Source organism: Strigops habroptila, chromosome 2, assembly GCF_004027225.2.
Source record: "Strigops habroptila isolate Jane chromosome 2, bStrHab1.2.pri, whole genome shotgun sequence".
In the NCBI taxonomy this organism is placed as follows: domain Eukaryota; kingdom Metazoa; phylum Chordata; class Aves; order Psittaciformes; family Psittacidae; genus Strigops; species Strigops habroptila.
Genome location: NC_044278.2, coordinates 58,409,088 through 58,423,908, shown reverse-complemented (window position 1 = coordinate 58,423,908; position 14,821 = coordinate 58,409,088). Strand labels below are relative to the sequence as shown.

At 43.6% G+C, this 14,821-nt stretch overlaps 1 protein-coding gene across 1 annotated transcript; it reads right to left on the bottom strand.

Annotated features, from left to right (window-relative positions):
• Positions 1 to 343: 343 nt before the first annotated feature.
• CNOT11 (CCR4-NOT transcription complex subunit 11) lies at positions 344 to 13,195 on the bottom strand. Its single transcript, XM_030476784.1, has 7 exons — positions 12,669 to 13,195; positions 11,518 to 11,682; positions 8,490 to 8,642; positions 7,338 to 7,540; positions 6,371 to 6,573; positions 3,347 to 3,443; positions 344 to 687 (listed from the first exon to the last, which is right to left on the bottom strand). The coding sequence occupies exons 1-7, from the start codon at positions 13,093 to 13,095 to the stop codon at positions 490 to 492; spliced, it is 1,446 nt and encodes a 481-aa protein (XP_030332644.1). The 5' UTR covers positions 13,096 to 13,195; the 3' UTR covers positions 344 to 489.
• Between the last annotated feature and the right edge of the window lie 1,626 nt (positions 13,196 to 14,821).

The window sequence follows — 14,821 nt, the reverse complement described above, 5'->3', positions numbered from 1 at the left end:
AGTTACATAGAAGACAGTAAAATTGTACTTCAACTTAGATGTTAAGCATTAAGGTGTAAGCTTATCCTGCTTCTAGAAGGTTCTGTACAGTAAAAACAGGGCAAAGGGGAATTGAAGTTACTTACCTTGATACAAGTTGACTTCAGATATTCCTGGTTTTGGACACAAAGACAGCAAGTGCCAGATAAAATACTTGAACTTGCTGTGAAATGGCAAGTATCATTTATGTTCTCTCTGGAAGTGGAGCCTGTAGTTCAGGATATGCGTATGACATAAGAGTTTAACCCATAGTCAAAAATAATGTAAGTGTAAGGCCTAACATGTTACACAAACTTCATGTATATCAGAAAAAGCATTATTTATTGCTTAAATGCATAAAACACTATTTATAATGTATCATGTCGTTAATCCAGTGATTTAAGGTTTAAATATACAATTGATTGGTATAGAACACTGGGAGGGGGTTTTTGTGCCAGTGACCCAGTGGTTTTATTTTGAAGTCTTTGTCTCTGATGGATTTTCCCCCGTATCTAGTGTCTTCAGCAATCTGAAGAGGCCAGCTGCTTCTCGTATCCGACTGAACTCGATGCAGAATGCTTGCACTTCTATAAACAAGTCCTGTACATTAATAATTTTATTTCTGATTAAAGACTGAAGAAAGACACAAACCAGACGTACCAGGCGGTTCTGAAACAGAAGAGATAGATACAGTCTCCTAAGCCAAATAAATAAATATTAGCAACCAAGTCAGTTAAAGGACTCTTGGCCCTCAGCAGTGCAAGCGAGGCATTTCAGGAACAGTTTAGCTTCAGCAGTTAATCTTGTTCCCGAGCTTCATAGGTGCTGCCTCTACTCTTCCATCTCCCATACTACTACTGCATTTAAAAATGGACTCCTCTACTTCATAGTACTGTGCTTCTGGACACAGAAGCTTTATCAAGATTAATCCCATGCACAAATGAAGCGCCAGATCTACCTATGCACTTAATTTCTTTATTAAGTAATCTCTGAATAAAGTCAGAGAGAAGGGATCATAGCTTAAGATGACATCATCTCTAGGGTCTTGCTTAGTCTTACTTTCCACAAGAATACCATAGAGGAAAATGAATGAGCTTCCCATCTCAAAATTCCCCAGTCACCACCTGATTACGGCACTCCAGAGGGGAAGTGACAGCAACAGAACTGATCCCAGACTTGCTTTATGGGAAGTGCTCTATTGCTGAATTAACACATGATTCTCTTGCTCCATCTTTGAAGGAAAGACAGTACCAGGGACACCTAATCCAAGAACAGGCCTCAGAACTCATGGTTCATTTCCAGCCTGATGCAGTGAAAAGACGGCACCTCCGAAGTAGGGTTCCTTCCTAAGCACTGCTTATGTAAACACCTGGAAGGGCATACTGGGAATTGGGAAGTGGAGATCTAGGAACTGGCACCTATGATTTGTCATACACAGATCCAGATCCAGTCACTAACCATCCACTTTATACGGAGCACATTTTTCCTGAAGGACAAAAGCAGATCTTACTTTATCGTTAAAGCGGTCTCATACTGCACACTGGGAGAAAGAGCTGAAGCTAAACCTTTCTCTAAAAGCAACATGAACAAGATTCATCAGACAGAACTGAAGGGACTTGATAGATTAAATGTCCAAGCATTTTAGATTATTTGACACCAAAAATAAGCCATCAACTGTTTTCACAGGAACCGTGCTTACTACTGCAGAACTTGCTACCCATTCCAAGAGAATTCAGAAACTGAACAAGTTATTTCCTCACTGCAATCAAAAGGCATCACACTTTTTCTCTGCAACACAAATTAGTTACAAGAGTAATTTTTATTAATTGAGGAATGTGAAACTCGGAACAAAAGTACAAATGCAAGATAGTGGCTGACTCCCAACCTCTGAGGATTGGGCCTCTTTCACTTCCAATAGGAGTGGTTTTATACCATGTTTTTTCCAACACCTTGTGCCTTGGTTGCTGTGGGGCCTCAAACACGGTATTAACAAATGTTAGCTCTCACAAGCTTTGCATTCTACTTGGTGATCAGTATGTGCTCCTTGACCCTCTGTTCTTTTTTGTCCCCTGTGTGCCTGAAGCACAGCTGCTATATGCTCTCAGCAGCCCTTTTGAGCACAGTGTCCCACTCTGGGCATACTCTCAGCTGCAGCTCAGGTCTGCTGCTGTTTTCCTATTCTGCTACCAAATGCAATTGGCACAACTATTCAGCAGGTCACAGATCAAGCCACCCATGTGTTTCTGGCTGAGTCCCAGAGCAGAGAAGCATCAGCAGCCTCCAAAAGATAATAAATGGTTAGTCATCATCTGGAAGGGTACAGAGAACAAGATACAGGGTTTTTTCCTGCTATCTAAAACCATATTGCAGCCATATCCTGTGTCCTGCATGCCATTTGTATCTTTGCAGCTGAAGGATATAGTAGAGCTAGAGAAGGCACTAGAGAAATACACCGAAAAAACTGAAGGGAAAGGAACAGCTGCCTTGATGCAAGAGACTAAAGAGGTTGCAGCCCTTCAGTATTGAGAGGAAAAAGCTGAGGCAGGACTTGGTCAAGATTCACAAAGCCTTGGATAAACTGAACGTGGAACTGTTTTTCACCAATGAGGTATCCAAGAAAAAGAGTTCTATTAGGCAGCTGGTGAAACCAACAGATCAGTTTAGGATAGAAGGAAGTACATCGCACAGCAAGCAGTCAACTTTGTATGCCAAAGGTGTGGAAACCTCCACAGGGGGTAGAGATCCTTGAAATGGCTACAACTTGCATGCTGATACTGAGGAAGTATGACAGGCTTCACAAGCAAAGAGTATGGTGTTAGGAAGACAGAAAACAAAAGGGTTTATGTCTTTGAGGAGATCTGCAAGCTGTTATAGGTTATGACTGAAGGGCAAGACTTCCATGTGAGTTTTGTAACGTCACCTCAAAGGTCTGGAAGTGGTAGGCACACTTGTAAAGACAGAATCCTGAAGCTTAAAACTGAGCAGAAGGCAAACAACTGAGGGTGAAAAGGCAGAGTGACAGATAAACTTTTTGCATGCAAGGACCCAAGTGACATAAAGCTGCAGTTTTGCCAGGGAGAACTCTGTTATGTCTACAGAAAAACAGGGAACTGTAATTCCTTGTGAAGTCTTGTAAAGAGGTGAAGAAACATCTCTTAAACACTACAAAGAACTGCGTAGTGGGTTAGGAAAAAAGAAGGTGCCTTTGAAATAAAAAAGCAGCAAGACAGAATAACTTAATGCTATCAGCCTTCTAAAATCTCAGCACATGTTACACAGAGCAACATATGGGACCCTTTTTTCCTAACCAAATTATTAAAGTACTCACCTGCATGTATTTGTCTTTAATCTGTTCACAGGTGGAGATACAATTGGAGATATAAAGATGAATAAATTCAGGTGGGAGATCAACTGCAGTAGTAAGCCTGTCCAAATTAAAAATATCCAGTAGTTTATGAAACCATAAATCATGATTCCATTGCAAAACAGATGAGTTAGACCTGTGCTATTAGTTTATTCCCAGGCATGTCATAGAGACCTGATTTCTGACAGCTTCCACAAACACATTTCTAATCATTTATATTTCTTCATTAAGAGTCCAAACCTTTTTTGTTTTTAAAACTGACACAATACAGAAGCGAAGTTAGATTGATGGGTTTCTAGTATATCTGACACACATACAAACATTTGCTATGTATTACACAAATGAGTCAATGATGCCAGTTTCCAATTTACAGTGAAGCCCCCAAGTTGTCTCGAGTACCAAAATCCTTCTGCAGTAAGCACTGCAGTATAATTTTGCTTATTCGTATTTGAATTCCAAGAACTGAATTTAAATGGTGAACTCCCTCCTTAAAGGAATTACTCCAGTTGTATCCTTACTACAGCCAAAAATCAGCTTCCTTAGTTCCTTCAGATACAAATTTTAGCCCTATGAAGTGAAACAACATGAATATCTACACAGCTCCAATAAGAGACCCTGACTAGATGGAAATCTTAACTAGTGATTAATGATGCACAATAATCTCAAGCATCTTACTACAGAAGAACTGGAGAACTATTGCATCAAAGAATGGTGTTAGTGTATTTTTAAGGGTTAGCAGCAAAGCACAACTATTTATGGTTTAACAATACCAGCTACTGAAGTATTTGAGCTGACACTGTTTCTTAATTGCAAAAGCAATACAGCTCTCAAGATAACAAGATACACTAAATGTAGAACTACCATAACGTTACAACAGAACTTAAAACAACTCTAAACCAGTCCTATCTCTAGTAGCGAAAGGGGGGCAACAGGGAAAACTGCATGTTTTAGACATCTCAGTTTCAAGTTTTTGTCTTATTTCCCTGAGAAAGCAGTGTCTACCTGTTTGCACTGACAGACATTTTGTAGTTTGAGAAGAGTTGTTCCTAAGGTATCTATACCGTTGGAAAACCTGCATGCCCAGCTGGTGGTGTAGCTATCCTGGACAGGGACAGAAGCTCTTTCTTGCCACTATTGCCTCATGTTGTCATCATTAGCCCAACTTCAGGGCAGTGACTGCTGTCAGTCTGCACTAGTAGGAAGAGATTTATTTCAGCAATGTTTCTTTCCTCAAATGATATTTAAGGTGCAATTCCACTCTGCTGCAAAGAGACTGCTGAACAAGGCTGATTCAGTAGTTCACATTCAGTGATTGCCAAGAAATGGAAAAAATAAGTGGGAGAGATGTACTTTTGTAGTTTGTGGAGAACAGCTGTCTGAAGTTTTCCATTTGAAGGGACTAGCATTCTGTTAAGAAAATGGGTTGTCTCTATATGCAAAAGTTATTCTCAATGAAGACGGGGCAGGAACATAAAGCAGGATGTTCAACAGTGTTCAACAACAGCACCTTTTGTCACTTAAGCTGCATCAAGAATGCAAGTTGTGTTCAAGCAGATTAGCTGTGTGGCATTAACTTTTTGTGGAGGATTCCTCACAATACACCGAATGTGTAGAGTCAGTAACAAAATTTGCACCTTCCTAGGACATAGCATAGGAACTTGCTAGTGAAATTTATCTATTAACCAGGAACCTGATGTCTGAATAGAAGTTTAGATATTACAGATTCCAGTGACAGACTCCCATAAGTGACAACCATTTTAAACACTGTTTTGAGCTGGACGTATCAGTTTGATAAAATGATTTTCTAGTAATTATCAACTCCAGTTGAAGTCATCCACAACACAATACGTATTTCCCCATTCTTTTCAAAGTAGAAACACTTTGATAGTATTAAAAGTAACAAGAGTGGTTTTTTTGAATAAACCTCTCTGTATTTGGAGCAGGGACTGAGAGATTAACTAGCATTAGCACCTGTGCAAGAAATGTGCTTTTTGCCATACTTGATATGGTATATTATAAATAAATGTATTTTAATGGTAATCAACCAAAACATAATCATAGAATAGTTAGGGTTGGAAAGGACCTTAAGATCATCTAGTTCCAACCCCCCTGCCATGGGCAGGGACACCTCCCACTAGACCGTGTTGCCCAAGGCTCTGTCCAGCCTGCCCCTGCACACCGCCAGGGATGGGGCAGCCACAGCTTTTCTGGGCACCTGTTCCAGTGCTCACCACCCTCACAGTGAAGAACTGCTTCCTTATATCTAACCTGAACTTCCCCTGTTTAAGTTTGAACCCATAATATTTAATAATTATGTAAATTATAAATAATTAAAATGTAATATTTATGCCTCCACCATCACATGTTTCTGCTGGGAAATTGTGGGGTTTTTTCCTGTCAAGTTGCAGTTTTGCTACTGCTAAATAGGAAGCTGTTAACATTACAGTAGTATTTTAAAATAGCACTGCTGTAAAAAGGAAGTAAAAAACTGGCAGCTTTCTCTGAACTTAGCACTGAAGATGTCCAAGAGGTTCAATTCTTTACTACCAACCCACAGCTAACTTTGCAAATTTAGTCTGGAGTAAAATAAGAGGGTTTTTTTCTTTAACTACAGGCACTACTAGTAAGGAACTACATGAAAAGCAAGTAAAGCATTTATGAAAGAAACAGACAGTCTAATAGTCATAGAAAGCAACAAATCCACAGCACTCTTCTCCTCTGCAGGATTGATCAAAGCACACCAAGTCTTACTATTAAAATAGTATTAAAAAAACTAAACACCACCAACAGCATAGAGAAATTAAAAGGGAATGACAGTTTGATACTATTTTTCCTTCACTGTAATCTAACTAGTCATTTCTTCAATTCCTGTTCTTTTCTGTAGTCTTTGGAACATAACCAAATACAGCCCTGTGGCCAGTCTCACTGAACTGTTCAGTTATTTCTTTTACATACTTAAGGAAACCTTCTATTGGAGATAGTACTCACCGATTTACAACTTCCATTGAATGTAAGGACATGTCCATATTGACCAAGACAGAAAAATACTCTGTTATCTGACTAGACTGCATCAGTTTCAGCAACATTTCTATAGCTACTAAAGGATTGTTTTCAACCAGGTCTGGCAATTTGGCAGGAGTGAGACCAATATGGTAAACAAGCTTGGGGTCCTTTTCCAGTTCTCCAAGGAGCTGTAAAGAACAAGAAAAGAGAAAGAAAAGAAAAATCTCTGTTTTTATGAACTATTCACATTACTGCTTGAAGAAACTGCTATAATACATCTAAGCTACAGAAGAATGGTAACCCTTTAGATTTAGGCATCTGTACTGAAAGACAATGGAAGTACATATTTTAAAATTTCTATGTAAAGGCAACTGTGCCCATAAAACCTTTAATAAAGCATTTAGTAGTCTTTCATCAGTGGGTGGCAAGGAAGGGAAGAAAAAACCCATACAAAGTTTGTGTCTTTTTCAGTTTCCTGTCCAGCAGAAAGTGTTTCGAGTTCACTGCGGTCAGAAAAAGTTCTGCAAGTAAACGATATTTTATAGTGCTAGCATAATGATTGTCAAAAAAGTCCATGGAAATCAGGGGTAATACTATCAAATTTAAGAAAAAAGAAATTTTGTGTTGGCATTTCTGAAATAATTACTTATCAAAAGCTTCCACAGAAGCATGAACAACTTTGTTATAAGAAGATCTTTCCATGCAGAATAATATTGGTGTCACTTATTGATCAACTGTAACTAAGGCCACTCAGTGCTACAAAGTTTAAAGACTTCTTCCTTATTCATACAAGCCCAAGTCAAAACTCTTGGGTTTTTACAATTTGAAAGTCCTTGGAGCTTCCTGAATCTAAACACAGTTCAAGTAAAGTGATTCAAGTTTTCTAAAATACATGAGTTAATAGACAGCTTGTTAAAAAATCATTTTTGACAGAACAGCGCATGATACTTACCTGTGTCTGTTGTGGGGAAGTCAAGGGGCTTTTAAAAGCTTTTGCCATAATTCTTTTTATCTCAACTCCAGTGCTGTTCTTAACACACATTGACTTATCCCACTGAATTGTGTGATCTGGCTCTATTGGATTTAGCCATGCCAATTCATCCTCACATATATGGAGCGGAGGTGGTGGTCGAATAAACTCTGGTCGAAAGTGACCTAAAATGGCAACATTGTGAAATGTTTTTTAAGCTACAGGTATTCATTTTACACCAGTACAAAAAGGAGATCCCCAAAGCTGCCATTTCTTTAAGCTATTATAACAGCATTACAATGTCATTTGCCTCCCACATAAACATTTATTTGTGATTTTTTAGTGATCAGCCTGATTTTCCTTTTGATTCAGATCACTAAGGTACCGATTTTATGGTCTTTCCACAGTAACTGGTTCTTGGAAGGTGTTAACAGTCAATGCAGATCTTAGTGTTAGGGGACTAAGATCCGAGGGGCATGAGACCCAGTGTTTTAGCCAACAGATGGCACGGGTAACAGCTTGAAGACAGGCTCCAGATTTTTAAAAGTCTGGAAATGTGAACACTATGGAGTCTGATCTGGAGATACTCTGACACAGTTTTGCACTGCCTTCTTCATATTCATTCCCAGTTCATGCCCTGAACATACTTCTGAATTAGATTAGATTTCATTTGGAGAAGTATAGTAACATAGCATGTCATGACAAGGTAAGAAAGTTGGGGCTGTTCAGCCTGGAGAAGAGAAGGCTCAAGGGAGACCTCACAGCAGCCTTCCAGTATCTGAAGGGGGCCTACAGGGGTGCTGGGGACGGACTCTTCATCAGGGACTGTCACAACAGGACAAGGGGCAATGGCTTTAAACTTAAACAGGGGCAGTTCAGGTTAGATATAACGAAGAAGTTCTTTACTGTGAGGGTGGTGAGGCACTGGAACAGGTGCCCAGAAAAGCTGTGGCTGCCCCATCCCTGGCAGTGTGCAGGGGCAGGCTGGACAGAGCCTTGGGCGACACAGTCTAGTGGGAGGTGTGCCTGCCCATGGCAGGGGGGTTGGAACTAGATGATCTTAAGGTCCTTTCCAACCCTAACTATTCTATGATTCTACGAGTTACAGAACCAAAGATGTGAAAATGCACATACTTTCTATAGGAGGTTTTGGTCCACTCACTAAGGCTTCTGTGATCTGGGAGGCAACGGAACTGTCGAAACCGGAGTTGGAAGAATCTGGGTCAGGATCGCTGAGGATGCTGGGGAAGCTGGCTTTGCTCTGTGTTGGCAACTCAGACTGACGTTCTGAAAGAAGGCCCATCCAGAATATTAAAGCATAAAATTGAAACAGAAATGCCTGGAATACTAAGAGTAGTGAGAAACAAACAGCTAGCTTAAAACAAAACACAGATAAGATCAACAAGAAATTTAGTACTGTGTCGGGCAGCTAGTACTCAGAGTGCCAGCTGACAGACAAAGGACAGAGGTATGCAGCAAGAATAAAGAAGAAATCAATCTGAAATACAGTCTTGGCTTTAGAAAAGGTAACTATCTGATGTAACCTGCATCTAAAAGCTCATTAGTAGGTTCACATGGTACTCCTGAACTCAATTCACATGCTATATCTAGTTTTGCAATCACTTCTTCTCAAGGCAGGGAATAGAAATATCTACACAGATACGTTTACAGACTCCGTAACAATACTGGTCACACTAGACCTGAAGTCAGCTATTCAGATTTATCCAATGCATTTCAGTGGCATTGCGTAAGCTACTTTTATGTCCACTGTCAAACTACAGTAAGTGCTTGTGTGGGAAAAATGGAATTTAATTGTTATATGATTCTACATATATCATCTTTAAAGCAAAGCTGAGAGGAGCTGAAAGTGTCCCTTTAAAGGCCAAATTACAGAACGTAAATGAGTTACATCAAAATAATGTTAGCTTAGTATATACAGCTAAAGACTTGAAGAAACTGGCCAAAAAGAAACTACGGGGCTCAATACTCGCATTGCCGGATATTTAGGTGGTGTTCTGTCACAATCTATCGCTCTTCTGTATCTGAAGAATTAATGGCTGACCTTCTACATTCTCTGTACTATTTTGAGAGCTCATGTTTTCCACTGTTTCAGCAAAAAAGCTTCTCTGTCCCTATCACTTCTAAGCAAAGTGTGCTTGCTCCTTTTCAAGCAACTAAGCTGACCCTTCCCAGCTTCTCATGCATATGAACTACTTCATACGACTCCAACCAAAACCATGAGAGACGCTGAAACTGCATTCATCAAAACAAAACACTATCCATTGCCGATTTCTTTTTTGGCTTTCTGTCCTACTTTATGCAATGATTTCAGACCATGCAAACATTTGCATATATGTTCACTGAAGCAGCACAACAGGGTATGGTTTTCTTTTAAAGGCAACAACTATCACACTTTTCAGTTATTTTCAAAAAACCAATTTTAAAGTCAGAGTCCAAATGAGCTGTTTTATAAAACGTTTTCTACTTTACAAGCTGTTTCAAGCTCCATCTTGTAAGTACCTTCATTTAGCTACTAAACAGAAGGGTTGATTTAAAAATGAAGTTCCAAGGGGAAGAGAGGGGGGAATATTGGGTGTCTTTTTTCTGTCTTTTCATTTATAGTCTCGAACTCAAATCCATCAGTTGGTCACTGATTTGTTTGTATCCTCATAAGCTCAAGCGATTAACGATGCTTAATTAGAAATACAGAAGTATAAGATACAGTCCTTCAATTCACTAATTTTAGAAGCCTGAGTCCTTAGTTATATGCATTGAAGTTCAAGTTCAGAAGAAAGCCAAGTATTTTTTTCCTCCCTTTACAAAAAAAGGATTGAGATAGATACATTGATTGAAAAATAAATAATGCTTTATAAATTACTGAGGTTGATTTTGCAGGTATATTCTAAAGTCATCCTGTTCTACATAGCCCTGAATTCGTCCCAGGGACCACAATTTTGAAGGGCCACCAAGTGTTTTGTTACATAACTCCTACAACTGCTCGTAAGCAATTAATGGTGTATGTTTACTGGATTATATAAGTAATAATACAAGCATATCTTACAGGGCTTAATCTTACAGGGCTTAATTTTGCAAAGCACCATTAATGGCTTTGTACTGTATTTTAAGCCATCAGTATCTTCTATTTTAAAAGAGGACAAATGAAAATTGTCCAGAAAACATAAACAGGATGAACAGAATTAGAACCAGAAGGGTTCATCTCGCCTGTGACGGTGTGTTAGGGTATTCAATCTAACTTTTCAAAAGATCCCCCAGTCTGGAAACAGTAGCTGGGGGGTACACCAGGGGACATTTGTACACATATTTACACCACAGCACAAGAAGTCAATGTCAGATTCTACACAAAAAATGACAATACTAAGATACAACTGCAGGATGGAGAAAGCCTGGTTAGTTCCTGACCTCGGAGCAATAAACCACGTCGTACAGATACAGAAGTAGGATAGTTTTCAAGCAAGAAGGTCCATTTGCATGTACTTAAGAAAAACCCCCACTGTTTTTGGTGTTCAAACTGGCTCCTTGTTCCCAACAATATTTTCTATTTGAGTTTTAGCTCCAGATGTGGCTCACCAGTTAACATAGTCACAACAATCATGTTCCTGCTCCTTTTCTCCTGTCAAAGGATAAGCATCACATTGCTTTTCTTTTCAGTGTAGTGAAAGTGGACCACCTTTCCACTCTTAAGCTAATGCTGTAAGATCTGACTTTGTTTTATAGAACTGAAGATGTAATTGTAATAGCCAGTTTGCCAGGTATAGCTGAAGTACTGGTACAGGACAACATGACAGTTATGCTTGTTCTCTCATACTACAAATACTGCAAAGAGTGAAAAGGAATAAAAATGAAAAGCCACACAAAATCCCCACCCACAAAACTTTAGATGAAAGGATTCCTATACTTGCAAAGCATTTAAGGCAGTGACATATATGCTTAAAAAGCTGCTCGATAAGTAGGATAAAACAGTTAAGGCATGATCTCTACTTGAAGTTTCTCTATGTTCTTGAACACAGGCTTGAGGACCCTAAAGCATAGTTGAGCCTTTTTCATATTTAGGATAGACAGGAGTGTTTCTCAGGTAACTCACAGCCACATGACAAGTGGCATTTCCATTCACAAGTGAAGCACAGCTACAAGTCTTCCTTACCTGCTAATGCCAGCTGAAGCCCACTTATATCCACTGACTGGGCCATGTTCCCCACGTCCATTGAAGCAATCTGCCGAGGGGTCTTCTTGAACAGTTCTCTAGGGGGAGCCAGCATCAGCTGAGAAAGAAAGAATTTTTCTGGAGGAGTTATAGGAGGTAAGAAGCCTGTGGAGACACAATGAAAAACACATCCCTGACTTTTGAGGCAGTAGCGTTAATAGTTTCAATATGCTTCACGCAGAACTAGCAAAACTAAACCACAAACTAATGTGTTATTTATGGCAAGATCAGCGCAGCTGAAGAGTCTTTGTAAGTACATACAAAACTATTATTTACTCGGCTCCTACAGTGATGTAAAATACAGCGTTATACTGATGGATACCTAAACGAGGTCTATGAGAAAGCTGGAGAGAGACTTTTTACAACTGCATGTAGTGACAGGAAATTGGCTTTAAACTGTCAGAGGGGAGATTCAGATTAGACATTAGGAAGAAATTCTTCCCTGTGAGGGTGGTGAGGCACTGGCACAAGCTGCCCAGAGAAGCTGTGGCTGCCCCATCCCTGGCAGTGTTCAAGGCCAGGTTGGACGGGGCTTTGAGCAACCTGGTCTAGTGGAAGGTGTCCCTGCCCATGGCAGGAGGTTGGAACTGGATGAGCTTTCAGGTCCCTCCCAACCCAAATGAGTCTATGATTGCGACTGTGCATTTCAACACACAACATGTGATGCTAAGACAGCCACAGTGGTTTCTTTACACACTTTCCAATTCAGACAACTAGTGAGCTATTAAGTTATCACCAGACATTGCAATGCAAGTCATAAAAGCAATTTGTTTTAGAAACTGATTTACCCATCGCTGTCACTTTTGCGCTCACTGAAGGGGGGAAAATGCTCTCGCGTATTTCCTTAAGAGATTTGTTTCACAGCTTTAAAGCTGCCAAAAGCCTTATATTACGTCCAGGCTTTTGCAACAGCTTTCTCCCCAGCGGAGAAACGGCGTTCTGGCCCAACCGAGCGGCCTATCCGACACCGAGCCCAGAGACGCTTGCCATGTAGAATTCCGAGCGACGGGCGGGAAGCCGAGATGGGGCTGCCACAAGGAAGCCACGCCGCCCAGCGGTGCCCCTCTCCCTCCTCCGGCCCCGGGACGCACCTGAGAGCGGGGTGCGCTCCGCCTCGTCGCCGCCACGCTCGGGCGCGGGGTTGAGGAGGTGAGCGAAGACGGCGGCGAAGGGGTTGGCGGCGAGGGGCTCGGTGCGGTACATCTCCCAGAGGAGGTAGAGGGCGGTGAGGCGCTGCGCGGGGCTGGGCAGCAGGTCGGGCTGCTGCAGGAGGAGGACGAGGACAGAGCCCAGGCGGAAATGCTCGGCCTTGCCGAAGTAGTGGTGGAAGGCGCTGGAGAGGCCCTCGAAGGTGCTGCCGCCCGCCTCCTCCGACACGATGCTCAGCAGGCTCGACAGCTCCTTCGGCGACAGGCTCATCCTGCCGCCCGCCGGCCCGCCGCCCGCCGCGCCGCCCGCTTCGCCGGCCTCAGCTCCCCCGTGAGTGCCGGGCGCCGGGCTGCCCCCGCCGCCGGGCATCCGCCCGCTCCGGCACGGCACGGCACGGCCCCACCGCTCCCCGCCGCGCTACCGCCACCAGCGCGCTGTCGCGCCGGCCTCGCTTTACGGCGCGGCCGTAAGGCGACGGGACCGACCGGGCGTTCCGGGGCGGCGAAGCGGCGCACTAGCGATTGGCCGCGCGGCGGGGAACGGCGGGCCGCGCTCCTGGCCCCGCCTCTCCTGAACGCGATTGGCCCGAGCCGCACGCCGGGGGCGGGGCCGGCGTGCGGGATTGGCTGCCGGCCCGCGGGCCCTGCGGAGCCGAGTGCGGGTGCGGCGGCTGTTGGTGCCGGCAGGGGGAGCGCGGCGGCGGCGCCGCGGGGTCTGGCAGCGGGGTGCGGGCTCCAGCCCGGCTCCGCGCCGCGAGGGGCCGGTGGCCTCCAGCGGGATAACGGGGGGTGGCGGCCCTGCGGGGAGCTGGGAACAGGAGGTTCCCTCTCGGGGGAGCAGAGGGGCTGGAGCGGAGCCCGCCGCCGGGCCCGGCCCCCCTGCCGCTCCCGACTCCTGGTGTGGGTCCAGCCGTTGCCGCCTGGCCGAGGAACGCATCGTCGCTGTTTCGTTTAACGCCTGAACGGTGACATGGTTGAGTGCATCTTGCTACAAGATCATCCCACGGCTTTGTGGAAGAAGGGAAGAAGTTCTTCACTATGAGGGTGCTGAGGCGCTGGCATAGGTTGCCCAGAGAAGCTGTGGCTGCCCCATCCCTGGCAGTGTTCAAGGCCAGGTTGGATGGGGCTTTGAGCAACCTGGTCTAGTGGAAGGTGTCTCTGCTCATGGCAGGGGGTTGGAACTAGATGGTCTCAAGGTTCTTTCCAACCCAAACCATTCTATGATTCTAAGGGAAGCTTCTGCACCCCCCACATCCTTCCCAGCTTCCCCTGCCATCACCCCAAATGGGAGCGGAGAAATGTTCTAGACACTGTGAGAGGTTGTGTGTCCATCCCTGGGAGACGGATGGAAAGAGGAAGACACCATGGCTGCACCTCAGTTGGTGTTAATAGGGAAGAGTGGTGGTCACCTGCTCTGGCTGTCTCTGCCTGACCGAACAGCCGGCTGTCCCAGACGACCGTGTCCATCTGTTTCTTCCACCATCCAGTCCAGTCCAGTCAAGAACTGCACATTTCGCTGAATGGGCTCTCAGCAGAGCGGAAGGACAGTGAGCTGCAGTAGCAGTGTGTGGCTGAGAGAACATCCCTGAGTGCAATGGTCTGTTTGACCAGCTTGTCTGCTGCGTGGGAGGGCATCTTGTGGGATGGCAACTCAGAGGTGTATCAGGTGCAGCCTGAAGAAGTGTCCAGAGCACAGAGCGGAGGGAGAGATTTCTGTGGTGTGTGCTGGAGAAGGGCCTGGGAAGTCCTGACAACAGGCAGTGCTGCTTGTTTTAGTTCCAGCGGTCCTCCAGAGTCACCCAGCCCAGGAGACCTTGGCAGTGAGCTTCTGGCTGTCGCCAGTGTAGTCACAGAAACAAAGGAGCCCTTGGAAGTCTGGGCCAATTTAGAATTTACAAACAACTGCAGCAAGGACTTTAGTTGTAAGATTTGGAAGAAGATCAAAGGATTACAAATGGCCAAGAAAGTAATCCACGTGAGTGTGTGGTGGGCCTAGCTGGAGAACTTGGAAAGCATGGGCATGAACAAGAGCTTTCCACCCTTACTTGTGATGCACAGAGAGAAGCTGAACATCTTTAGTAAAATAATGTGAAAGC